This window comes from Oncorhynchus mykiss, chromosome 1 (genome assembly GCF_057628025.1).
Source record: "Oncorhynchus mykiss isolate SJ-2025 chromosome 1, ASM5762802v1, whole genome shotgun sequence".
Lineage (NCBI taxonomy): Eukaryota > Metazoa > Chordata > Actinopteri > Salmoniformes > Salmonidae > Oncorhynchus > Oncorhynchus mykiss.
Window position 1 is genome coordinate 70,842,920 of NC_143022.1, and position 27,165 is coordinate 70,870,084.

General features: G+C 45.5%; 3 protein-coding genes across 8 annotated transcripts in view; 1 reads left to right on the forward strand and 2 right to left on the reverse strand.

The window, feature by feature from the left end:
- Positions 1–9,721, reverse strand: part of LOC110527687 (uncharacterized) — a 35,830-nt gene extending 26,109 nt beyond the window's left edge. For 3 of the 5 annotated variants that reach the window (XM_090238379.1, XM_090238360.1, XM_090238353.1), the window contains exons 1-3: positions 9,432–9,721; positions 8,360–8,466; positions 8,132–8,255 (exon numbers count right to left, since the gene is read on the reverse strand). The gene's annotated coding sequence lies outside the window, so the exon portion shown is untranslated. Of the gene's footprint in view, positions 1–8,131; positions 8,467–9,431 lie in introns of all 5 variants that reach the window. The other 2 variants (XM_021609138.3, XM_021609131.3) reach the window with 1 other exon arrangement.
- mmrn2a (multimerin 2a) lies at positions 6,671–25,832 on the forward strand. The gene is made up of 8 exons (XM_021609153.3): positions 6,671–7,341; positions 13,627–13,749; positions 13,994–14,100; positions 16,021–16,089; positions 16,730–16,957; positions 19,178–19,614; positions 19,786–21,301; positions 22,316–25,832. Exons 1-8 carry the CDS (start codon positions 6,980–6,982, stop codon positions 22,723–22,725), a joined length of 3,252 nt encoding a protein of 1,083 aa, XP_021464828.3. The 5' UTR covers positions 6,671–6,979; the 3' UTR covers positions 22,726–25,832.
- bmpr1aa (bone morphogenetic protein receptor type 1Aa) overlaps positions 23,346–27,165 on the reverse strand; it is a 67,192-nt gene continuing 63,372 nt past the window's right edge. For both annotated transcript variants that reach the window (XM_021609179.3, XM_021609172.3), the window contains exon 13: positions 23,346–27,144. In XM_021609179.3, coding sequence (XP_021464854.3) covers positions 27,019–27,144 — 126 coding nt within the window. In that variant the 3' untranslated portion in view covers positions 23,346–27,018. The remainder of the gene's footprint in view (positions 27,145–27,165) is intronic.

Sequence of the window (27,165 nt, forward strand, 5' to 3'; positions counted from 1 at the left end):
CAGCTGGGTCCCGTATATGTATGTGTATATATACAGTGGGGAGAACAAGTATTTGATACACTGCCGATTTTGCAGGTTTTCCTACTTACAAAGCATGTAGAAGTCTGTAATTTTTTATCATAGGTACACTTCAACTGTGAGAGACGGAATCTAAAACAAAAATCCAGAAAATCACATTGTATGATTTTTAAGTAATTCATTTGCATTTTGACATAAGTATTTGATCACCTCCAACCAGTAAGAATTCCAGCTCTCACAGACCTGTTCGATTTTCTTTAAGAAGCCCTCCTGTTCTCCACTCATTACCTGTATTAACTGCACCTGTTTGAACTCGTTACCTGTATAAAAGACACCTGTCCACACACTCAATCAAACAGACTCCAACCTCTCCACAATGGCCAAGACCAGTGAGCTGTGTAAGGACATCAGGGATAACATTGTAGACCTGCACAAGGCTGCGATGGGCTACAAGACAATAGGCAAGCAGCTTGGTGAGAAGGCAACAACTGTTGGCGCAATTATTAGAAAATGGAAGAAGTTCAAGATGACGGTCAATCACCCTCGGTCTGGGGCTCCATGCAAGATCTCACCTCATGGGGCATCAATGATCATGAGGAAGGTGAGGGATCAGCCCAGAACTACACGGCAGGACCTGGTCAATGACCTGAAGAGAGCTGGGACCACAGTCCCACAGAAAACCATTAGTAACACACTACGCCGTCATGGATTAAAATCCTGCAGCGCACACAAGGTCCCCCTGCTTAAGCCAGGCCCGTCTGAAGTTTGCCAATGACCATCTGGATGATCCAGAGGAGGAATGGGAGAAGGTCATGTGGTTTGATGAGACAAAAATAGAGCTTTTTGGTCTAAACTCAACTCGCCGTGTTTGGAGGAAGAAGAAGGATGAGTACAACCCCAAGAACACCATCCCAACCATGAAGCATGGAGGTGGAAACATCATTCTTTGGGGATGCTTTTCTGCAAAGGGGACAGGACGACTGCACCGTATTGAGGGGAGGATGGATGGGGTCATGTATCACGAGATCTTGGTCAACAACCTCCTTCCCTCAGTAAGAGCATTGAAGATGGATTGTGGCTGGGTCTTCCAGCATGACAACGACCCGAAACACACAGCCAGGGCAACTAATGAGTGGCTCCGTAAGAAGCATCTCAAGGTCCTGGAGTGTCCTAGCCAGTCTCCAGACCTGAACCCAATAGAAAATCTTTGGAGGGAGCTGAAAGTCTGTATTGCCCAGCGAAAGCCCCGAAACCTGAAGGATCTGGAGAAGGTCTGTATGGAGGAGTGCGCCAAAATCCCTGCTGCAGTGTATGCAAACCTGGTCAAGAACTACAGCAAACGTATGATCTCTGTAATTGCAAACAAAACTTCCTGTACCAAATATTAAGTTCTGCTTTTCTGATGTATCAAATACTTATGTCACGCAATAAAATGCAAATGAATTACTTAAAAATCATACAATGTGATTTTCTGGATTTTTGTTTTAGATTCCGTATCTCACAGTTGAAGTGTACCTATGATGAAAATGACAGACCTCTACATGCTTTGTAAGTAGGAAAACCTGCAAAATCGGCAGTGTATCAAATACTTGTTCTCCCCACTGTATATATACTGTACATATACACTACCGTTCAAATGTTTGGGATCACTTAGAAATGTCCTTGTTTTCCATGAAAATATACATGAAATGAGTTGCAAAATGAATAGGAACTATAGTCAAGACATTGACAAGGTTACAAATAATGATTTTAATAGTAATGGTGTCCTTAATAATAATAATAATAATAATAATAGTGTCCTTAAAACTTTGCTTTTGTCAAAGAATCCTCCATTTGTAGCAATTACAGCCCTGCAGACCTTTGACATTCTAGCTGTCAATTTGTTGAGGTAATCTCACAACAGCTCAATAGGGTTGAGATCCGGTGACTGTGCTGGCCACTCCATTATAGACAGAATACCAGCTGACTGCTTCTTCCCCAAATCGTTATTGCATAGTTTGGAGCTGTGCTTTGGGTCATTTTTCCTGTTGAAGGAGGAAATAGGCTCCAATTAAGTGCCGTCCACAGGGTATGGCATGGCGTTGCAAAATGGAGTGATAGCCTTCCTTCTTCAAGATCCATTTTACCCTGTACAAATCTCCCACTTTACCACCACCAAAGACCATCATATTGCCTCCACCATGCTTGACAGATGGCGTCAAGCACTCCGGCAGCATTTTTTCTGCATCTCACGAATGTTCTTCTTTGTGATCCGAACACCTCAAACTTAGATTAGTCTGTCCGTAACACTTTTTTCCAATCTTCCTCTGTCCAGTGTCGGTGTTCTTTTGCCCATGTTAATATTTCATTTTTATTGGCCAGTCTGAGATATGGCTTTTTCTTTGCAACTCTGCCTAGAAGGCCAACATCCCGGAGTCGTCTCTTCACTGTTGATGTTGAGACTGGTGTTTTGAGGGTACTGTTTAATGAAGCTGCCAGTTGAGGACGTGAGGCATCTGTTTCTTAAACTAGACACTAATGTACTTGTCCTCTTGCTCAGTTGTGCACTGGGGCCTCCCACTCCTCTTTCTATTCTGGTTAGACAGTTTGCGCTGTTCTGTGAAGGGAGTAGTACACAGCGTTGTACGAGATCTTCAGTTTCTTGGCAATTTCTCGCATGGAATAGGCTTAATTTCTCAGAACAAGAATAGACTGACGAGTTTCAGAAGAAAGTTATTTGTTTCTGGCCATTTTGAGCCTGTAATCAAACTCACAAATGCTGATGCTCCAGATACTGAACTAGTTTGAAGAAGGCCAGTTTTATTGCTTCTTTAAATCAGAACAGTTTTCAGCTGTGCTAACATAATTGCAAAAGGGTTTTCTAATGATCAATTAGCATTTTAAAATGATAAACTTGGATTAGCTAACACAATGTGCCATTGGAAGGACATCAGGGTGGTTGTTGATAATGGGCCTCTGTACGCTTATGTAGATATTCCATTTAAAAAAAAAATAGAAAAAAAAAGCTGTTTTTAGTCATTTACAACATTAACAATGTTTACACTGTATTTCTGATAAATTTGATGTCATTTTAAAATGGACAAAAAAAGTACTTTTCTTTCAAAAACAAGGACATTTCTAAGTGACCCAAAACTTTTGAACGGTAGTGTACGGTCGTGGCCAAAAGTTTTGAGAACGACAAATATTAATTTTCACAAAGTCTGCTGCCTCAGTGTCTTTAGATATGTTTGTCAAATGTTACTATGGAATACTGAAGTATAATTACACGCATTTCATAAGTGTCAAAGGCTTGTACTGACAATTACATGAAGTTGATGCAAAGAGTCAATATTTGCAGTGTTGACCCTTCTTTTTCAAGACCTCTGCAATCTGCCCTGGCATGCTGTCAATTAACTTCTGGGCCACATCCTGACTGATGGCAGCCCATTCTTGCATAATCAATGCTTGGAGTTTGTCAGAATTTGTGGGTTTTTGTTTGTCCACCCACCTCTTGAGGATTGACCACAAGTTCTCAATGGGATTAAGGTCTGGGGGATTTCCTGGCCATGGACCCAAAATATCAATGTTTTGTTCCCCGAGCCACTTAGCTATCACTTTTGCCTTATGGCAAGGTGCTCCATCATGCTGGAAAAGGCATTGTTCGTCACCAAACTGTTCCTGGATGGTTGGGAGATGTTGCTCTTGGAGGATGTGTTGGTACCATTCATTATTCATGCTGTGTTCTTAGGCAAAATTGTGAGTGAGCCCACTCCCTTGGCTGAGAAGCAACCCCACACATGAATGGTCTCAGGATGCTTTACCTTGGGCATGACACAGGACTGATGGTAGCGCTCACCTGGTCTTCCCCGGACAAGCTTTTTTCCGGATGCCCCAAACAATCGGAAAGGGGATTCATAAGAGAAAGTGACTTTACCCCTGTCCTCAGCAGTCCAATCCTTGTACCTTTTGCAGAATATGAATATGTCCCTGATGTTTTTCCTGGAGAGAAGTAGCTTCTTTGCTCCCCTTCTTGACATCAGGCCATCCTCCAAAAGTCTTCGCCTCACTGTCCGTGCAGATGCACTCACACCTGCCTGCTGCCATTCCTGAGCAAGCTACCGCAGCTGAATCAACTTTATGGACTTTCTTGGGCGCCCTGAAGCCTTCTTCACAACAATTGAACCGCTCTCCTTGAAGTTCTTGATGATCCGATAAATGGTTCATTTAGGTGCAATCTTACTGGCAGCAATATTCTTGCCTGTGAAGCCCTTTTTGTGCAAAGCAATGATGACGGCACGTGTTTCCTTGCAGGTAACCATGATTGACAGAGAAAGAACAATGATTCCAAGCACCACACTCCTTTTGAAGCTTCCAGTCTGTTATTCGAACTCAATCAGCATGACAGAGGGATCTCCAGCCTTGTCCTCATCAACACTCACACCTGTGTTAACGATACAATCACTGACATGATGTCAGCTGGTCCTTTTGTGGCAGCGCTGAAATGCAGTGGAAATGTTTTTGGGGATTCAGTTCATTTGCATGGCAAAGAGGGACTTTGCGAATAATTACAATTCATCTGATCACTCTTCATAACATTCTGGAGTATATGCAAATGGCCATCATACAAACTGAGGCAGCAGACTTTGTGGAAATTAATATGTGTGTCATTCTCAAACCTTTTGGCCACGACTGTATATATAAACAGTGGTGTAAAGCACTTAGGTGAAAATACATTAAAGTGCTACTTAAGTAGTTTTTTTAGGGTATCTGTACTTTACTATTTATATTTTTGCCAACTTTTACTTCACTATATTCCTAAAGAAAATAATGTACTTTTTACTCCTTACATTTTCCCTGACACCCAAAAAGAACTCGTTACATTTTGACAGGAAAATGGTCCAATTCACACACTTATCAAGAGAACATCCCTGGTCATCCCTACTGCCTTTGATCTGGCGGGGTCACTAAACACAAATGCTTTGTTTGTAAATGATGTCTGAGTGTTGGAGTGTCCCCCTGGCTATCCGTCATTTAAAAAAAAATTGTGCCGTCTGGTTTGCTTAATTTAAGGAATTTGAAATGGTTTATACTTTTGATACTTAAGTACATATTAGTAATTCCATTTACTTTTGATACTTAAATATATTCCAAATCAAATACTTTGACTTTTACTCAAATAGTATTTTACTGGGTGACTTACCTTTTAATAGAAAATTACTCAAGTAAAAGTATCTTTATTTTTACTCAAGTATGACAATTGGGTACTTTTTCCTACCACTGTATATAAACTACTATGCTGCATATACAGTTACACAGTTCTAATAAAATAACACAGAGATCAGTAACGACCAGAGCTCTCCTCCTTGCCCGTCCCATCTGTGTGAGGCAACCTCTCTCCTGGTGGGATGTTGATCCCCAGCCCCAGCTAGCCATAACATCTGAGGTTACCTCTCCGCCCATAAAAGCTGGCAAAACAAGGCCCATCAGCTTTCTACGTGTAAAACTAGCGCCACCTGCTGATGATCCAGTGAACACTAATTTATCTCTATGCTCATAATTTACCCTGGGGTCCCCCCGCTGCTCCGGCTGCAGCCAAGAACACAAAATCAAGTCCACGATCACACAGACCACCCGCAGGGAGTGACCCCACTGCTAGAGCTACATCTGGAAGAAAACAAGTAAAGCACAACGCAGAGGATTAAGTTCTTATGGAGAAGAAGAAAAACATTTCCTTTCTTTTTGTTTTCCTTTCCACAGTCAGAATCTAGGGCAGCAGACCCTACAGTGTCCCAGCCTGTTACTGTACTGTATATGATCATGGTAGTCTGTCTATTTTAATGGGCTTCCACAGTCTGTCTCTCCTTGTATATAAGGGAGGCACTTCAGATGTCCCCAGGTCCTGCTGCTACTAAAGAGTTACAAGGCCATCCATGTTTAGGAGCACAGTAAATTATACCATAGTGAACAAGTCTGTCCTAAGCACTGGGGAAGATAAGCACAGCAACAGCACACATTCCAAGTCAACTCTTAAAGTTAATGTGACAATAACACTGTCACTGAGACTTATACAGAAGTGTTACCATGGTAGGTGACTTTCACTATAACCACTCCACTATTGGAACATCTGTCGCCATGGCGATACAATTTCAACTCAAACACTGACTCATCCTGAAGCTAAACAACGTATCGTCATAACGTCATTCATCTCCTCTTTCTCACACTGCTGCCAGTGACATGGGGAATCCCACTAAATATTTAATAGGAGATTACTCATATGGGCCAGTTTGTGATCCTGATGCATAGAGACAGAGATAACCAGAGGGGAAGTCTTGAAGTCTCTCCCATGCAGATACATTTGACTGATTCACTATATCCACTGGCTAACACCCCTTTACACTCCTTTAAAAAACACGTCCAATCCCTCGCTCTCTCCCCTAACATCCTTTTCCTGCACTATGCCAATCGGAGGAAGAGAGACAGAGGCGAGGTGATAAGAACATTAGAATTCCAGTGACCTGCCAACTTGCCAAGAGAAATGGGCTGCTTCCTCACCGGCCCGGCTGGTGTGTGTGTGCTGCGTTTGTGCTTGTGTGTGTGGTGGTGGGGGGGGGGGATCCTAATAACACCTCCAGCCTGTGGGCCTGAGAGAGGGGAGAGAGACACAGCCAGGCTCATTGTTCCAGGGCCTGCGACCTTTCCATAGGGAACTGACTGGTGGGTGGGAGGCTCATTTCCGAGGATTGTTGGAGAGCTTTGAAAACTTCAGAAGGAGGGGAGATGTGGTGTGAGTGCATGTGTTCTGCGAGTATATGTGAGTGAGGGGAACAGGGGGAGGGGAATCTGAGACTGGGGAGGATTTTTGGAGATGGGGCGGGGTATTTCCAAAACCAACTCTTAAAACAAATAGCAGTCCCGGAGAGGCCTCAGATGCTTTTGGCAGCTAGCTAGCGTGGATAGATCAGGACCAGGCAGGGAAGCAGACATGACAGCCGTGGGGGAACTGATGCTGCTGGTGCTGGGGCTGATGGTGACGGCCCACTGTGAGGTCAGGGCTAGAGACCCTGAGGTGGAGGAAGAGGACCAAGGTTTGCCTGTGGAGAGAGGAGGCTGGGATACCCAGGGGGTGGGTGTCCACCCTGGACCTGGGAAGTTTGACATCCCCCACATGAGGAATGGACCCCATGGCCGCAGACCTGACATCCCTGGCTCTGCCCACCACCCCGTAAGGCACGGACCACATGGGCAACCCCATCAGACTGGTCCTGGACAACACCCCCTGGGTCTGCTGCCCAAGGAGACTGCACCAGCACCAGGAGAGGGAGGGAGCTACCCAGCCCGCACCGGGTAAGTTTGTTCACAGTAGTCACTTCTCAGCTGATAGGCAGCCAGTGCAGACAAGTATCTATAGGAGTCGAAAAACACACCACCTGTGGATCTACAAACATGCACTTTCTCAGTATGCACATCTAACAGAACATTCAATGTTTGGTCTACCAGCATGTATGTAATAGCAGCAACTACCCAGGTTGAGAACCTGGGGTAGCACACAAATGCCTAGAAATACGTATTTTATGAGGGCTGGGTTTCAAAAGGGGGTGTCAGCCTGCAGGCTTTTCCCCTCTCAGCACATTCAACTCTTTCCGACCTCTCCTATGTGGAAACATTTGGTATCTCTTCAATCTTCCTCTGCAATCAGCACAAAGCTTGTGCTCATGGGGGAAACTAAACAAAAGGCAAAGTGGTTGAGCAAATATTTACATGTGCCCTCAGCAGAAGGAGTCCGTAAACAAACTGCTACGGTTTCACTGGCCGGGTGTGTCATAACTAGGCTCATGGTTTTCCTTCGCCAAGCCTAATCAATAGCAATTCATCTTAATGGCAGAGAAAGCCATAAGACAGCCATAGGTTTCCTGTACTTTGTGCTCAAAGCCCAAGCTGCTGGCAGAGCCTGATCTTTGCTCCAGACAGTTACTGGACACCGTCATTCTTCTAACCCAGATACACACATTACACCCCAAATTGTCTGATCTCCCGATAATGTGCTCCCTGAGGAGCTAGCCCAAACAGCAAGCGATTAGCCCTCCTTAAGAGCAGCCACTTAAACTTTTACTTTCCGATGTTGTTCAAAGAATACCTTTTTCTTGTGTGTCACCCCCATTACTGTAATGGAGTGCAGGTTTGGGCCGGGGAGTGTGAGGTTGTGACCCGTGATATCTCTGATGGACAATTTTCATTGGAGGCTCTTCTGGCGGAGGAGGCTGGGGGGGTCAATGAGAGGTTCAACTTGTGAATAGAGGTATATTCAGTCAGTGTGTGAAGAGCTCTTACTCTGCAATGGAAAAAGTATACTGTCTTTTGCTACCTCGGAATTCAACCCAGGTTCATGGTTAGACTGGATATGTGAAAAGGTATTCAGGCGAGTCCTTCCTCTTCATTGTTAAAAAAATCTATGCACTTCGGCCATGTAATCTGTAAAGGGAAAACACATTGGTTGTTAAGAATACAAATAAATAAAACATTCTGTAAACTGAAATGTCAGAGTGAGCACCGACTATGCAAAAGAAAAAGCATTTCTTCTTAAAATGTCCATTTTTTGTTGTTACAAACTTATATTTGTCCTCCAACAGTGTCGGAGTACCTTTTAGCACATGAATAACACTGACTAACAGATCAGATCTCAGTGTATTTTAGTGCTGAATGGTTTTCAGTACAGTGTTATTGGCATCCCCAGGGTGTAACAGATCCGGTTGTTTTGGTGTGTATACCGCCTGAGAGAGTGCTCAGGGTCTAGATGATACGTATGTGTGTGTGCTACGATGCTAGGATAATTCCCTCCGGTAGTACAAACATTGTGCTTCACTGCTGGGTCTGAGGAGGTTTCATTCTGCACGCAATGCATGTGTAAGAACCCAGGGGGTGGGGCGATGAATGTGGATATGCGAGGGGCGTCGGGATGGACGGCTCACGGCTGACCTGAGGCTTTGGGCCATTGGGAGCTCTGAAAGGCCACAGACAGGGAGGGAATGTACTGTAGACCTGTGGGCTACTACATTGTAGCTAGCAAACAGAACTGTGTGGACGCAAAGTGGAGCAGGCCCAGACAACAGGCTAAGCAACTCAATACAAGAACCCATGAACAAGGCAAGTATGAGGGAGGAGTAGTTTAACTGCTTCAGCTGTTTTAATTCATTCTGCTCAGATATTTAAATGCAACGTAGAGCACTCTAGTGTGTGATGGAGGTACCATCTGTAGCATCATCGCTAATGGCATTGCATGATTAACTGTCCTTTTCCACAAATGTATTTCATTACGCACTATCATTACAATCAACATAATAGGAAGAAAAGCTAAAATAATGAAATCAAGACATGTTCAAGTCTAAAACCTGACGCTCCGGCTGGGGTCCATAGAAGGGTTCTGAGGCTGTACTTACCCCCCTCGCGGGAGGCTCTGCCGTGGGCTCCGCTGATTACATCTCCCAGCTCCAGGTTCCAGAGCGGAAACTCCGTCCCATCCGCTCCCTTCCTCTCTCTCAGCCGGCCGTTCCGGACCACTCGGAAAAGGGCCTTCCAACCCACCACCGACGCAGCACGAATGGCTTCGTGTCTGGAATGGATGTGTGGCAAATTCTGCGTTGTTGCTGCTATGCGCTTACTTTACACTCACCCTCTGACTCACAGTCATAAAATATGGCCTAAGGGAATCAGCTTTGATTCTCAGTGTGCTTGGCCTTGCTGCTCTGCCAGTGGCATTGGCACAAAGGCCTTTTGTGTACAGTCGGGTTTCAGAGTCCATGTCGACTCAATGGCTAACAGGGCCTCCATAATCATCTGGTTATTTTCTCTTTTGTTTCTGAATCAACATCTGCAGCAGTCAGGGTCCACACTTTGAACACTCTCCGACACAATGTGGCTTTTCTTGAACTAAATAAAACATGTAAAAAAGGCCACGGCGCAGTATAAAGGGGACAGTGTTATCCAGGCCAGCTGTACTGTATAAGCAACAAGCAAAGAGGAGTCTGGGCTTTGAAACCAAAAACAAAGTTCTTCTGTTAATATTAGTTCTTCACTTATCTTGCAAAAGGAGTATCTGGGTCTGGTGTTGTTAGTACTATAAAAAATAAAAAAACGGATTTAGCGTCATGACATGACTCTTCAACCTTGAACAAGACTACAGAGCCTCTTAGCTAACTTGATTAACCGGGGCGGCAGGGTAGCCTAGTGGTTAGAGCGTTGGACTAAGGTTGCAAGTTCGAATCCCCGAGCTGACAAGGTACAAATCTGTCGTTCTGCCCCTGAACAGGCAGTTAACCCACTGTCCCTAGGGCGTCATTGAAAATAAGAATTTGTTCTTAACTGACTTGCCTAGTTAAATAAAAAGGTAAAAAAAATAAAAAATAAAAAAAACTGTTTGGCAACCTCGGCTCTCCTCCCAGCCAGAGGCCTAATCAACCCCACTGACCTCAATGATTAGACTGTGGGAGAGGCCGGTGTCGAAGTGTGAACACAGCTCTAGTATCATATCACCATGATAGAGAAACTCCCCACCAAAGCTGTGTGAGGGTTTGCCAAATGCATTTGCAGTGGAAAGTGACTGGGGGAAAGGATTTGAGATTCTCACATCTTCCCCAGAGTGTGTATGTTGTCTGTGTTTGTTGATATGCTGCGTGGGGGAGTGTCCCAGGATAGAGTAGGTTACGATGTATGAGAGCGTCAGAGACTTCCTTCCTGGTTGAAGCCAGAGATGGGAGCCGTAGGCCTACAGGAGGTAATTACACAGCTATTGTGCTCTCCCAGGAATGGCCCTCCCATGATGTCACAGCAGACCAGGAGGAAGTGACATGGGGCAGATCTGACGCAGGCCTGCCAAGCGAGTAGCATGCCGGTGGGGTTGAAGGGGAAGGGGCAAGTAATCGTAGAGGTCAAGAGGACATTGACAAATTGGAATTCATATTGAGAAATGTGAATTTCCAATGAAAATGTTCAACTGTTCAAGCAAGCAGTATGTGAGAAACCTAATTCCTAGAATTTTATGAACCACATTGCCACTGCTGGGGTCTGGTAAGAATCCAGTCTCCACTTTTTTTCTCTGCCAGCAAGTTAGTGCACATTTCACTTGGGATAGCAGAAAGAGCAGGGGCCACCAGACCAACGTTCCCATATTGTAAAAAATGGCATAATATTGTTCTATTGTGTAATATCAAAAGACGAGCTCAAGCGCAGAACACCGTTTGTGACACACTAGAGGCCAAAACAAACTGTACGGGGACAAATAGTCAAAGTATCAGTGACCCTCCAGTCATTCCACCAAACATTCCACACTGAGTTTACATTCAGTCCTGCTGAACAAGGATATTGCTCAAGATTTGATCTGTTTGGCATCGGAAGGGAAACAATCTCCTTGTATTTGCTGTCTTATGGCGATCCTCACGTACTGAACATTTATTAGAGGAGCTTGTTTGTTGTGGCACTGTTTAGTCTGTGTGGAGGTGAACACTGTGGTAGAGCTGGAGACTGTTCGAGGGGAATCTCTCAGTTTATGAAATATGAGATTAGTGCTGGGTTGTTGTGACACCCCTCCCACTAACTCTTTATTCAGCATGAGTTCCCCTCCTACAGAGCCCACGCATGTATAGCTATCCTGGCCAAGAGAAAGACAGGCTTGGATCGGAGTGAGGGAAAAGGTGAACCCTCTTGTTCTCCTCATCAGTAGAGGTCCAAATGTCTCCGGTCTCTACACATTCTCGGGCTCTGCAGTCTAGAATAATTCTCAAACGAGCCGTGGCGGTACGTGTGTCTGTGCAATACATGAAGGACTTTGGCCACACTCCAATATCAGGGCCACAACGATGCGGTCACTTGCTTGTTAACCACCTGTTGTCTTGGAAACAGAGGAAGTATTTTGGTTGAATCCTCTCCACTCCTCTGCAGCTGCACCTCTGAATACTTCAAGGGTCTTTGTTTGGTGTGGCCCGGACACAGAGGTGGTAGATTAGAGAGCCAATGACACACTCATGTTGAGGATCTTCCAATACAAGGTCCTGGTACCATGACTGAGGAACAGAGAGGGGGGATAAGGCTGAGAATGGCACATGCATTCATATCTATGTCTAAAAGGGATTCTTAACCTTGAACGGTTGAGCTAGGTCAGATCGAGGTTTTCCTGAGTAGGAAAACCTCGCAGTCAAACGCACATAAACACACACACGCAGAGTTAATTAACCCTTGACCGGCGTCCCCTCCGTACAATGCTACAGACCACAGTGGGAGGGAGTGGTTTGGCAAAACATGACAGCCACTTCACTTCGCCTTTCCATCCACGTCTCTGAGTCACAGGTTCAGCAAGGTGAGCCAGAAAAAAAACACTAAAAACCAGATCTGACGTGTCACACTAACTGCTCCCCCATCACACGCATCAGTTCGAGGGGCCCCAGGGCGCCTGCTCGCCTGGTGTTTACAGTCAACTCTTTCCCTCGTTGATGACCTCACGTCTGATCGTGTCTTGATTGCGAGGGACAAGGGGGCGTGGGGTTCGTCTCAGACAGGGCCACCCAGGAGTGGTGAAATCCATCCCCCCTCCACACCTGTTTCACCTGGGTCAGGGGCCGGTGGAGAGATGACCCCTGCTGTGATGTAGACTGACCCCTGGCTATCTTTCATCTTCTCTAATGGGATGTTTGGACAGTCGGTCTGGAACAGGTTAGCACAGATCAGTGACGTGCTGGTTAGGCAGGGTCAGAAGGGGAGAGCCGCTGTAGCAAATTAAGGTCATGGGGGTCAAATGGAATACGACGGCATAAGTCTCCAGAAACCATCTGAGATAGATAAATACTTGTGGAATTCATTGAAATCAAACAATTCTGCTGGAAAATGAAAGGGAATACCATTTCCCTGATTAGATATGCAGACAGCGGTGTGAAGGTCCTGAAAAGAAATCCAGCCCATAGATGTCTTTGGCCGGTCATTAGGCGCTATGTACGTGCTGAGAAGGCAGAGTTGTAAGCAGGGAATCCTTGTTTCAGCGCTACCCTTGGGAGGAACCAGGTGGGTGAGTCACCATGCCAAGGCTCTGAAGCGGACTGTAAAAGTGGGGGGTAGATAGGGCCAGGAGGGAGACCGCACTAGGAGCGATAAGACAACTCAACAACAAAGCCCCGGTAAAACTGAAAAATATTTGTGAAACGCCTTTTGAAATGCAGGCCACCCAAACAATACATGCTTCAAGAGTCTAACAGCACCCAAATAAGGATGAATGAAAAGGCAGATGCTGCCGCATGGATTTACATTTTTAGCCCTGTTCACAATGAATCAAGATAAATGAAAAGGAACACTATGAATTATAACTGTTAAGTTATGGGAAAGTCCAGTGGTCGGTGCCTCTCTGGAGCGGATGTTATGTTTGTAGCCCTGACCTGTAGAAACAGGAAGGATAACCACAGAATTGCAAACAAGCAAACTGTGAGACAGCAGCAGCAGCAAAGACGGAGAGAGCTGTAAGTCCAGGAGGAAGATGGACCTTCACCCCTGGCAACCTGATTATCTCAACCGTCTCCCGTCTTCCTGTTTCATTACACATAGATATTGCACAGTATCAATGGAATGACGCTGTGTGCTTGTGTGCTCTTCCAGAAACTGGTGTGCATTCGTGCACCGCCGCATTGAATCCATTGTTGAATCCTGTGGCACAGAAAAATACACCATCAAGTCCCAGAGCCCCTGTCCCAATGGCACGCCTGACTGCCAGCTCGTCATGTGAGTTCAGCCCACTGTGCATTCAAACGTCAACTTCAACCACATGTTAACAGCACACTGCCTTACATTACAGATTGACAATGCACACTCAAATTCCCCACACACTGCTCGATCCAGCATTCTCATATAATAACAATGATAACACAAATATCTCCAACACACATCTTATTTACGATCCATCAGTTCAATTTGCAGGCAAAATCCAATGTGTGTGTGTGGTTGTAACCTTGTTTTCTGTGTTTAGGTACAAGCTCTCTACCCGGCCAGTGTACAGAGAGAAGCAAAAGATCTTCACAGCCCTGTTGTGGAGGTGCTGCCCAGGACACGGAGGGGAGAACTGTGAGGAAACAGGTACTGAAACAGAGATGCACACATGCTGTATACTTTAGGACCCCTAGTAGTGGCGATTTTAGCATGTACATCTTGGTGGGGCAAACAAACAAAATATGTTCAGATGCATGCCAGAAAAGACACTACACTAAACAATACATTAATTGCACTATAATGGTGACAAGCGGTGCCCACATACTGTTAGGGCCAACATAAAGCTGTCCCAACAACAGAGCTTTCTTTCCAGTGCAATGGAGTGAACCCTTACCACTGCTACACCTGGCTATCAGCGCAGCCTTGTCTGGCAACGAAACAGTTCATTCAGTCTCCTTTACTGCCTTTTTAAAAACATAGTTGATATGGCTGACTTGCTTAAAGAAATGTGGGTTCTACTGACAATTGAGATGTAGAAACTATGGCATAAGGGAAAGATGAGCGGATAAGAGGCATTCTGTAATTTCGATTAAAACATTAACGAGCGAGCTACGATGGACGTAGTCAACATGACTATGTGTTCAGCACTTGAAAAGTACAGCGACAGAAGGCAGAACATGGTCTGCTCTTACAGTATTTTCCCTGTACACCAAGTCAGAACCGTTGGTATAAATAAAGGGGGCATAAAAGCAGACAATGAAAGCTCTTACAATATTAGATGACATTTCTCAAACAGGTTATAGGCTACATGTGCAGCACCACCGAGTCAGAACAGTAACGTTAGGCGAAATTAAGAGGTGAAAATACACCAAATTATTAGGGTGAGGCACATGGGCTACTAACAGCTTACTACACAAGAAACACTTCTTTGGACTCACCTTGGCTTGTGATGTGCTCACTTAAACATGAAGGTGGTTTTGTTATCAAACTTTGCCATCAAAGTCTGTCATTCTCTGGATTTATGGTGGGAACTCTGGGGAGAAAAAAAAACACAGGCTTGAATAGCAGGCTACTGTTTGCTTTGCAGTGCTTGCAGTTGGCCACTGATTCCTTCCAAACGACTCATTGTTGAATTTGCAATTTCCAACCTGTTGTGTAATCTTCATGGCCGATGAGCACCGATACGTTATCTATAATTTCTCATCATATGACAATGATTAAAAAGGATTTGCCAGTAGATTGTTGACTTGATTCATGATGACTGCTAGCTAAGACTTGGAAAGTAAGATGTTGACATGATCAGTCCAATCAAAGCTACTGTACATGTAACGTGATTTGATGTAATATTATCCGTGGCCAATGACCTGGAGTCTTCTTGGAAGGCCACTTGTAATATAACTCTATGGCAGGACCCAAAGGGCTGACATTTTGGATGTATACTCTTACTAAGGACATAAACTTGGCAATGACGTAGTGTCCCCATGAGTGACAGAACCCTGAACCAATCACGGAAATATGATCCTATTTTTTGCTGGCTTGCCCCACCACCACCACCACAGAAAGCTGAAACACCTGCATTTTGGAGCTTTATATGCAGCTTTATTAACTGAATCATTTTTTTTATTTCTACATTGCTTTCAAACTGATATGTGACACATATTAATGCCAAAATAACATGCAAAACAGGCAAGACCCCCCCCCCCCAATTTTCTGCCCTGAATGATGGGCTGCCACGGCCCCTAAGTCGACGAGCATCAACACGGTTGAGTGTTAGAAATTGCATTTTGGCATAAGAAGTAACCTCATGGTGCAATATGTTTCCACAGGCCTACTCTAGACTTTCTCCTGGATTAGTTAATGAGTTTGGCTCTGACTCTTTGTACTAAGAGCAAGATTTAGGTTAAATCTCAAACAGATTTCCCATGCGTGAAATGGCCCTTAACTCGCCGATAGACACCGACTGAGAAAGTCATGTGTTCACGAAAGCTGGTGGAACCAATAAAAGTAACATCCACTCCCTGCTATCCTGCTATCCTCTCACTTCCTCTTTCCCCCTCTTTTCCTCAGTGTCTGACCCTGCGGACCCTACGGTGGCAGGACGACCACATTCCGGAGACACTGAGCCTCACCACACAGGTAGGTCTGCTCATCTGACCCGCCTGTTTACATGTCGGGTGGGGGGGGTTGACTGGGTAAGCTGGCCTTCAATCAAACGCCCCGTGCCGCCCTCTCTGCCTCAAACAAACTGAGGAAACGCTAGTGCGCCAGAAGAACGTGCATTTGTATAAAAGCTATAGCAGGCCGTGGGAAGTTCATCTCCCAGGGGAGGGAGGAAAGGGTGTGTGAACCGTTCTCAGGGCATCAAGCAAGGCTGTAAAGGGGGTGTGACCTAGAAATAACTAGGGACCTAAAAATAACCATCTGCCCTTTTGGGCCAATTCTAGGCCAAAATAAAGACGTAAAGTCCCCCGTTATTGGCTGGTCCGCTTTCAGTACCTCCACGCCCCTCATAGAGAGGGCTTCCTAAACCGCAAAGGTCTCATAACTAATTATTGACCACTACTGGAGTCGAATAGCCATTGTGTTACACACACCAATCAAGCACACACACACAGGGTTGGCTGAAGTGGGGTCAGAAGTGGGGGGACAGAGAGCTAACCCAATGCTATGGCTCTCATGGTCAGGGAAGAGAGACACAGCTACTACTCTGTGCCACTGTGTTGAATGAAAGCCTCTCCTAACATCCCATCAATCTGTCTGTTGTCTGTCGGTCTAGGTGCACAGTCTAGACTCACCCACCAGGCTGAGAGGGAGCAGAATGACTTCCAGGTGTCTGAGAATCCTCTGCACGAACTCCATGCCTCAGAGGCTGACAACAACAACAAACACACAGAGTCCCGAGAGTCCCCCTCATACCCTCGACAGGCCCAGGAGCACATCCCTCACCATGGCTACGACCACCCCCACAACCCTAACCACCACCAGCGGGATTTCAACCATGGAGGTAAGTTGGGACCTTAGAATCACCAGTGCTGTACTAACATCATGTTAATCACAGTGGGAAAACATTAGGATGCCTGGTTAAATAAGCTATAAGTTAGGACCACCAAGGCCAGGATTGTGACTGTGCTTTAGGAGGTAAATCAGGGCCATGAAAAGGAGGCAGGGTAAACATCAACACCCCTAAAATCAGGGCCATGAAAAGGAGGCAGGGTAAACATCAACACCCCTAAAATCAGGGCCATGAAAAGGAGGCAGGGTAATCAACACCCCTAAAATCAGGGCCATGAAAAGGAGACAGGGTAATCATCAACACCCCTAAAATCAGGGCCATGAAAAGGAGACAGGGTAATCATCAACACCCCTAAAATCAGGGCCATGAAAAGGAGGCAGGGTAATCAACACCCCTAAAATCAGGGCCATGAAAAGGAGACAGGGTAATCATCAATACTCCTAAACCCATGTATGACCCCTGCTCTAACCTCTGAGACACTCATGCAAAGACACATACTGGACACACCTGCTCACTCACCATCTCAGTCAATAAAAAAAGTAAATACAATGTTAATACAAAACTGACAGTGAAATACTCCTATTTCTCTAAGCTCCTGTCTGGCATGTTAGAACTCCCAGCTGTTATTTATGCACTACTGTCTGGTCAACTGCCTGTCTCATTCACATCCTCAGAGAGAATCGACAGGCTTTAGAATAGTGCTGTAAAAAAAAAACAGTTGAAAGGGGGAAGGCTTGACCAGGAAAAATACACGTACATCTATGGGGAGCATTTCCACGACTCCATCCCTCCACAGTGACACCTCTAGCTTAGTGCCCCCCCCCCCCCCCCTTATACTCATTACAGCTTCCTTCTCAGGAAATCCTCTCTTTCTTCTGGTAAAAATGCCCCCCCCCCATTACATTGTGTGTGTGGATGATGTAATCCGCAGTGGGATGGTGATATAGCGTGAGGTCTCATATTACAGCCACACACAGTGAAGGGTGCCATAGTTTTGCTGCTGTGGTACATTCTCACTTCCTGTGACATATTATTCTTGTTTGGGAAAGACTCAACAGGCTAAGGCCATGACGTAATGTCTGGCTGAATAAATTACCGATCAGACTTCCATCAACTCAGACTAAAGACAAATCGGCCTACATGTTATTGTTAAAGTTTCTCTTTAACATAGCAGGGAAATTAGTGAAATTATTTGAAAACACTAATTTTCTACTTCTTTTGATCGGTGGGATTTAAAAAAAATAGAGAACCTCTTCCAACTTTGTAAAACTCTCATGGCAGGGGGCGACCTGATTTCCTCTCTCAGTATGACCTCACTGTATCTGACCTCTTAGAGGGAAAGCATGAGGGAACAGTGTTTTTCTCCCTGAATTAATGGAGGGTCTTTCCAATGTTATTAGAAAAACAAGCCCTAAATGACGAAAGGCCCTGTGATCACACTTTAAAGCAGAGCAGCTTGGGGGTCTGGACTCTGTCCAGATACAAGGGTGACAGTGTCAGAACTGGGACTTATTCCCAGGGGGCATACATGTGTAGCCTTGCAAGTTGCCTGATCTCGTGAGTTTACATCAATGTTCGCTGCACAGCAGTAATCAGTCTGGTAATTAATACATGTGGGTGGGGGAATTCAATGTCAGACATAGACACTCACACAGACAGTTTGTAGGAAGATATGAAAATCCCTGGAGCCTGTATCATTGTAAAAGGAACTGCGTCCATTAGGGCCGTCTCTGGGGTGCAAAAACACGGCCATGAAACAAACCAATCCAACAATTATTCACTGTGCTTTCTTGTAACAAAGGAAGACCAATACAAGGGAAATTAAATGTCCAAATATAGGTCTGAAAATGTTATTATTCCTATTTTTGGCAGCTTGCCATTTGACTTTGAAAACAATTTTGGGGGATAAAACCAAACACATGTTGAAGATTTCTTGAGAGACAAAGGGCTCTCATAACTGTTCCTAAAGAACTAATGGCACAACTGATATGAATGGCCTTTACAAGATAATACATTCTGACAGGTATTGAAAAGGAGCCTTGCTCTGTTCCTATACACATTGATGTGTGTGTACAATTGTTGAGGTGTCATCTCAGCCTTGTGCAGTTACAAAGTGGATATGTCTAAAACTGAAAATATGTCTAGTTCTGATGCTTTAAACCGATTGATGTGAGTAAATATTGTGCTCTGACTTCCTGGATTGTCTCCCAGATCCAATCAGGGATGAGGTGGAAGCTGTCCCTCTACTGCCCTACCAAGACTCCCAGTCTCCCCTCCCTCTGCTCCACATGATGGCCCTGCTAATGTCCCAGCTCCAGCCCATGTTGGATGGCTTCAACCGCACCTTGGAGCATCTAACCCAGGAGGTTGAAGGTCTGTCCCGGGATGTGGCTCTGCTCCGGAACTCTCAGTGGGAGGTAGAGGAGGCAGCCCTGCGTGGAGCAGGGGCTGGAGAGGGTCCCGAGGCCTTGGAGACTAAGCTGGAGCAGAGTTTCCAAGACACCAAGGAGGTGAGGAGGGAACTGGAGAGACAGAGAGCTGAGATGGCAGACAGGCTACACTCCCAGCATGCCATGCTGCACTATAACATCACCAATTTCAAGACAGACATTGACGGCAAGATCAAACGCAACCACAAGATGTTACAGGTCAGCGAATCCCTCATTAATGTATCTCATGGCATGGTAAAGCAACTATTTCATAATTAAACTTTTAGATTTAGTTCCTCACTTTTGCATTAGTAACAGACTTTTAGACTTGCACATTATGGGCATTAAGTGAGAAAAACATTCTTCATGTCTTTCATGGCTCCTGGGTAGGTTAATCTCCAGTCCATGAATGCCACCCTGTCAGACATGAAGCTGGAGCAGGACCGTCTGAGTGAAGTGCTCCAGAGGCACCTGACCAACCCAGGGGCCAGGAGAGAACCCAGCCAGGTCCATCCCAGTCAGGTCCAGCAGCCTCCAAAGGACTCAGCAGTGTGGGAGGCTATCACCCGTCTGGACAACAAGGTGGTCAACAACACAGTGAGGGTAAATGCCCTAGTGGAAGACCTTGAGATGGCCAATGACAACGTCCTGGACCTGAAGAGGGGCTTCCGAGACCTTGAGGAGAACATTGCCCAGACGGGGAGGAACAGCCAGATCCAGTTCATGGAGACGGGCCTGGAGGTGGAAGCAGCTAAAGTAGCCGTGCTGAACCGCGTCAATGAACTGGCCAGCAACCTGACCATCCACTCGGAGCAGCTGCAGGAGATGGAGACTGACATGGACTACCTGTACACACAATTCTACCAGAACGTCAGCGCTGCCGGAGACTGTGACTGCAAGGCATTCACCGCCTCCTTCTCCCGTCTGGAGCAGGGCCTGACCAACGTCACCGAGCTGGCCAACGACAATCGGCTGGCCCTGGATGGAAGCACCGATGCTGGGTCGGAGCACTGGGGTCCCTCTGTGGACGACGTCATGGCCTCCCTGGCCTTCGAGCAAGAGAAGAGCAGAACTCTCCAACACAACCTGACTCAGCTGATGACCTCAGTCCTGGGCAGCCACAGGGACGTGCTCAGCCTGCAGGAGAGCGACAAGAGGTTGGAGGCTGAGATGCGCCACCTCTCCAGCTCCTTTTACTCTTTGTTGAAGGACGCCATCCGCCACACTGAAGTGCTGGAGATGCTCCTGGGGGAGGAGGTGATGGGGTTCATGGACTGGCCCCTCCACAAACAGGAGGCTCACTCCATCCCCGCGCTGCAGAAGAGGCTCCAGCACATGCAGCACCAGATCAGGGGCCAGAACCTCAGCCTCACCACCCTGCTGGACGCTGCCCGGGCAGAGGAAGTCCCATCCTCAGACGAGCCCTCCGTGCTAGTAGACTTGGCCTCCCGCGGGCTGAAGAGGAGGAGTGGAGACCAGAGGAGTGACCACCTCATGGACTCAGCAGCCTCTGAGGACCGGCAAGACTACTCGGACAGTGACCTGCAGAGCCTTGAGAAAGCAGTGGAGGAGCTGGGGGAGAAGGTCAACAGGCTGGAGTACAGGCCTTGCCCTGCCAGCTGCAACATCACCAAAGACAGCACCTCTGGTGGTGTGGAGGCCAAAATGCAGGTGGAGGTGGCCTGGCTGAGGAAGGGTCTAGAGAATCATCTGCGGCTCTTTAAGAATGTCTTCAGTAACTCAGAGGGGCTGGCCGAATCAGAGAGCACCCTGGACCTGGACCAGCTGTGGGCCCTGATGAAGAGGAAGGAAAGGAAGAGAGAGAGGAAGCGCAAGGCCAAGAAAGAGGGGATAAAAGATCATATTGGAGAGCGCGCTAACCTTCGCAGCAGGAGGGATGCATCAGGTAGGCATCAATCTATAAAAAAAACAGGGAACTGCCAAAATAAAGGAAACACTTGAGGAATGCAAATTATATTGAAAGCAGGTGCTTCCATACAGGTGTGGTTCCTGAGTTAATTAAGTAAGTAATGTCCCATCATACTTAGGGTCACGTTTAAAAATACCCAGTTGCTCATTATTTTGCCTACAGTGGCTAAATCTCAGTGGCCTTTCATCTACTGCATACTCCTCATGTCCTCTCCTTGCCTCCTTTTCAAAACCCATTGGAAGAGAAGGTCAGAGGGGAGGGACCTCTGGCTTTCTCATCCAATGGGTTTTGAGGAGGCGGAGGAGAGAGGACGTGAGGAGTATGCAATTGAGATTCTAGCAAAGACTTCGAAAGAGGGGTGTCATAGGAGCATAGGGGGTTAAAAGGGTGTGTGTGTGTTTGTCAGTCACCAGATCGCAACCCAATTGGAACACTTATGGGAGATTCTGCAGAGGCGGCTGAGACAGCGTTTTCCACCACCATCAACAAAACACCAAATTATGGAATTTCTCATGGAAGTAGTGTCGTATCCCTCCAATAGAGTTCCAGACACTTTTAGAATCCAAGCCAAGGAGCATTGAAGCAGTTCCCCGTCGTGGTGGCCCAACACCCTATTAAGACACTGTTGGTGTTTCCTTTATTTTGGCAGTTATCTGTACCTCTATCATGCTGGGCCACATTTCTTTCTAAACCTCCCTTAAGACCAGAATGCACTTTAAACAAAGAAAGATCCTTGGGGATCTATACAGTGCAACACTCTCAAGTAAGGGTTTAGCAATGGGTTAAAAGGAGCTGTTAGCATGACTGAGGGTATCAACATTACCAGCAACACTAACAGACAACACAAGACTGCCCCCTGGTGAACTTTTTTTTTTTTTAGTTCAAGCTTATAAAGTGATCCAAGCATAAGTATACCGAGTGTCTATCACAAGGGTTCATATGAACAGATAGCAGAGAACAGCTGACAATTCCCTGTCTCTTCTCTTTCAGTTCTATCCAAGCTGAGGGACAGTCCCCTGATGTTTCTGGCCAGAAGCATACAGCGCAGCAGACCAAGTGACAGCCTGCTGGTGTCGGGGGACACATCCCTAAACCTCGGCCAGATGTACTCCACTCACACTGGGATGTTCCAAGCACCTTTAGCAGGGGTCTACCTCTTCGTTCTGACATTGAACTTTGAACCTGGTCCCTCGCTATCTGGGCTGAGGAGAGAGAATGGGGAGCTGGCTGCCACTCTGCATCAGGACAAGATGGCATCGTATGGCCCCGTCACCCGCGTGTGTCTCCTACAGCTGCGGCAAGGAGAGGAGCTCCGCCTCGAACTGTTGGGAGGGAGTCTGGTGACTGATGAACCTAACGACAACATCTTCGCTGGGCTTCTCCTTCATCACACCACCTGAGGGAGCTGTGGCCGGTCTGCAGTCAGAGGAGAGACGTTGGACTGAGCAAAATCAAAATCACTAGACTAACAGCTGCTATCCCACCCGTGTTTCAATCTCTTACATTGATACTGGGAGGAGCATATATAAAAAGGTTGAGTGAGTATAAACATGTTTCCTGTGTCATACAGTATACCACTTAGAAGCGTTGCAATACAACCTCCCTGAAGTTATTGTAGGCTGTTATAAGGGGAACGGGAGCATCAGCATTCTGGACCATAAAACCATATTCTATAGAAAACACTGACTCAGAATAGAAGGTGGGATCTTTAAGATATCACATGCTACCATAATAGTGTGCCTTCCGTGCTTTATGACTGCAACATTGCTTATACATGTATGAGGACCCAGGTATAGAAAAAAACATTTTCTACAAGACACTGGCTCCATACAGACTACAGTGAACATAAATCAATTAAGTGAAGGGACAGAGGAATTGATTGTGTGAAGAGGTGAACTCTATATTACAGTACATCAATATGCTGTATGTTTCTCCTCCAGTAGACGGACGTGCCAGACACCTTACTAGGTTAAGCCTCATCAAAAAGAAAGCGTAAATAACCCAAGGACAGACCAAAGAGTTGTGTACTAAAATAAGGTTATTTACTTAAAAATGGATACATTGGACAGGCTGTATAGAGAATAGTTTTCTTTCCTTGGTAAACTCAAAGGCCCGATGCTGTACAAAAACACATTAAAGATTTACACATTGAGATTATTCTAGATGGTTTTCTTGCATGTTACAAACGACAGGAAAACACTAGTTACTGCTTGGGTGAAGTATTTTTCTTAAATATCTACCATGTACTGTTAGCTTAATTCACAGAGAAACTGTCCTGACACACACACACACACACTAGGATTTCAGCGGACATGCACACAAACATAAGCACACATTATGAGCGCAAACCCACAAGCACTGCTAAAGCTATGCAGCATATATGTGGTTTTACGCATTTGTATGGACAAAAGTGAAGCAAAAGCCAACATTAGATAGAAGAGACAGCAGACACAATAGGACCAGGGACTTGAAAGAGAACGTTTTAAGAATACACTGGCCAAAACATAGAGCCTATGCAAGAGGTTGAACCATAACTTATCAGGGGCACAATCTCTGACGAGGCTTCCTCGTCATCATCACACCGGCAATACGAACTGTCAAGAGGTAAGGACAGTGGTTCAGATGAGGGGACATTAAGTTCTCACTTCATATTCCTCCTTTCTGTCCTGTATGAAAAGTGAAAGATCTAAAAATGCAGTTCCTCTTGTGGTAAATGGTAATCAATGGGCTGGCTCTACCCTCTGGCCCACAGATAACGGCACTAAGGAAACCTGTGGATTTGTATATACAGTTGAAGTCGGAGGTTTACATACACTTAGGTTTACAGACAGATTATTTCATTTATAGTTCACTGTATCACAATTCTAGTGGGTCAGAAGTTTACATACACTAAGTTAACTGTGCCTTTAAACAGCTTGGAAACTTCCAGAAAATGTCATGGTTTTAGAAGCTTCTGATAGGCTAATTGGCATCATTTGGAGGTGTACCTGTGGATGTATTTTAAAAACTACCTTCAAACTCAGTGCCTCTTTGCTTAACATCATGGGAAAATCAAACGAAAATCAGCCAAGACCCCAGAAAAAAAACTTGTAGACCTCCACAAGTCTGGTTTATCCTTGGGAGCCATTTCCATTTGCCTGAAGGTACCATGTTCATCTGTACAAACCATAGTACGCAGGTATAAACACCATGGGACCACGCAGCCATCATACCGCTCAGGAAGGAGAGGCGTTCTGTCTCCTACTGATGAACGTACTTTGGCGCGAAAAGTGCAAATCAATCCCAGAACAGCAGCAAAGGACCTTGTGAAGACGCCGGAGGAAATGGGTACAAAATAATCTATATCCACAGTAAAACGAGTCCTATATCGACATAACCTGAAAGGCTGCTCAGCAAGGAAGAAGCCACTGCTCCAAAACCGCCATAGAAAAGACAGACTATGGTTTGCAACTGAACATGCGGACAAAGATCATACTTTTTGGAGAAATGTCCTCTGGTTTGATGAAACAAAAATAGAACTGATTGGCCATAATGACCATCGTTATGTTTGGAGGAAAAAGGGGAAGGCTTGCAAGCCGAAGAACACCGTCCCAACCGTAACGCACGGGGGTGGCAGCATCATGTTGTGGGAGTGCTTTGCTGCAGGAGGGACTGGTGCACTTCACAAAATAGATGGCATCATGAGGATGGAAAATTATGTTGATATATTGTAGCAACATCTCAAGACATTAATCAAGAAGTTAAAGCTTGTTCGCAAATGGGTCTTCCAAATGGCCAATGACCCCAAGCATACTTCCAAAGTTGTGGCAAAATGGCTTAAGGACAACAAAGTCAAGGTATTGGAGTGGCCATCACAAAGCCCTGACCTCAATCCCATAGAACATTTGTGGGCAGAACTGAAAAAGCGTGTGCGAGCAAGGAGGCAAACAAACCTGACTCAGTTACACCAGCTCTGTCAGGAGGAATGGGCCAAAATTCACCCAACTTATTGTGGGAAGCTTGTGGAAGGCTACCTGAAACATTTGACCCAAGTTAAACAATTTAAAGGCAATGCTACCAAATACTAATTGAGTGCATGTAAAGTTCTGACCCACTGGGAATGTGATGAAATAAATAAAAGCTGAAATAAATCTGACATTTCACATTCTTAAAATAAAGTGGAGATCCTAACTGACCTAAGACAGGGACTTTTTACATGGATTAAATGTCAGGAATTGTGAAAAACTGAATTGAAATGTATTTGGCTAAGGTGTATGTAAACGTCCGACTTCAACTGTACTCGCATGTGTCTCGGAACAGTCTAAATTCGGTGTCGCGATCTACTGCAAGTTCACTTTACTTGGCTGTAATTCTGTCTCACACACCTGAGGAAGCTTGATGGATCAACAAACTTCATTGGCATTACAGCTCTAAAATGTTTTTAGCACAAGTAACTGTCATTTACCATAGCATTGAGTAAGCTATATATTTGTACTTTAAGTTAATAAAATATGGCATATTTTCCAAACTAATGTGGACTTCTTCATTACTGCAGTCCAATGGCCGAGCTCACATGATGTTTGGCAATATGAAAGTTGGCCACTCATAGAATATCTATAACTCAACATGGAATTAAAAGCAATAGAGAAGAGCTGGAGGGAAATTCAGCTTATAATATCTATGAACAAGACTCAATGTTTAGTGTTCTGGACATTCCTCCCAGAAGACATACCGTATTTACACAAAGGAACAAATACGAAGAAGGGGTAAGCATAGCGACAGGACGGGACACAGATTGACTTCCTATTTACACATTTCCTTCTGAATAGAATTATGCAGAACATATTTTTCTCCCCAGTTGTCCTTTTCATGTCAAATGTGACAGGAGAAGTTACTGAGTTGAACTTTGTTATAGGAAGCACAGTGAGTTGTTGATTTAAGGCAAGTCGAGTATCCCCTCTTACAATGTCCTTGGTTGTCTGGATTGCTCGTAGCTCTTGAAGCAGGTCGCATTTGAAGCCCACTGGACGTGAATACCATTGCAGTATGGTTCTTTTTTGTAGGCACAGCATCTATCGATCCAATATACATTTACATTTAAATTCACATAATTATAGTACCTTATTTCATAATTACTCTACTTAAGAGTCAAGAGTTATATTTCCATATGGCAGGAGAAGACTGTCCTGAAGAGGGGGAAAAAAAATTGGCATAAAACATTTACAGGCAAAAATTGAACATGATTGGCGGGAGGTGACGATTGCGAGGGCAGTGTCTTGGTTTGAAGTGTGGCTCTAAAGTTCCTACATAATATGACTTTGTCAATCAACATGTGAGCAGACACATGTCCTTCCCCCTCCTCACACCATGTCCTGTTTTGGCTTTCACAGAAAGCGTCAAATCGCAGTACGTTGCTTCCTTACAACCCAGAACTCCTCTGGTCAGGGAGGGAATAGGCGGGAGAGTGAACCTATACAGTTTCCTTTAGTCAAAAAACACCTCTGCAGCAGCGTCTGTCCATTGTGGTTATAGAGATTAATGAGGGTTGAGGCTCAATGTCCAAGGCCCTGTGGCAGGGTCCCCCCTCCCCCCATCCACTGTTTCTCCTCCCCCGCCTCCTGAACAGAGGTGACATATTCTGCATCTTGACATTGGGACACACTAGGGAGTTCGGGCTCTCGATCGGGCTGTGTTGAGTACGTAGGGGTAAAATATCACATTTTGATGTCCTGGGATTCCACCATTTTGGCCAGGGTCTTCTTGACTCGTAAGATGGTGAGGCGTGAGGCGGGGTTGTGGGCCCAGCACTCAGACATCAGCTTCAGCATGGTTCTCAGACACTGGAGAAAACACACACACAC

Excerpts from the sequence above, each read along its gene's own strand:
- mmrn2a (XM_021609153.3), top strand. The coding sequence starts at position 6,980 with ATGACAGCCGTGGGGGAACTGATGCTGCTGGTGCTGGGGCTGATGGTG. Across the intron at positions 16,090-16,729 it reads CACTGAGCCTCACCACACAG|GTGCACAGTCTAGACTCACC; the intron begins GTAGGTCTGCTC and ends CTGTCGGTCTAG. Across the intron at positions 21,302-22,315 it reads CAGCAGGAGGGATGCATCAG|TTCTATCCAAGCTGAGGGAC; the intron begins GTAGGCATCAAT and ends CTTCTCTTTCAG.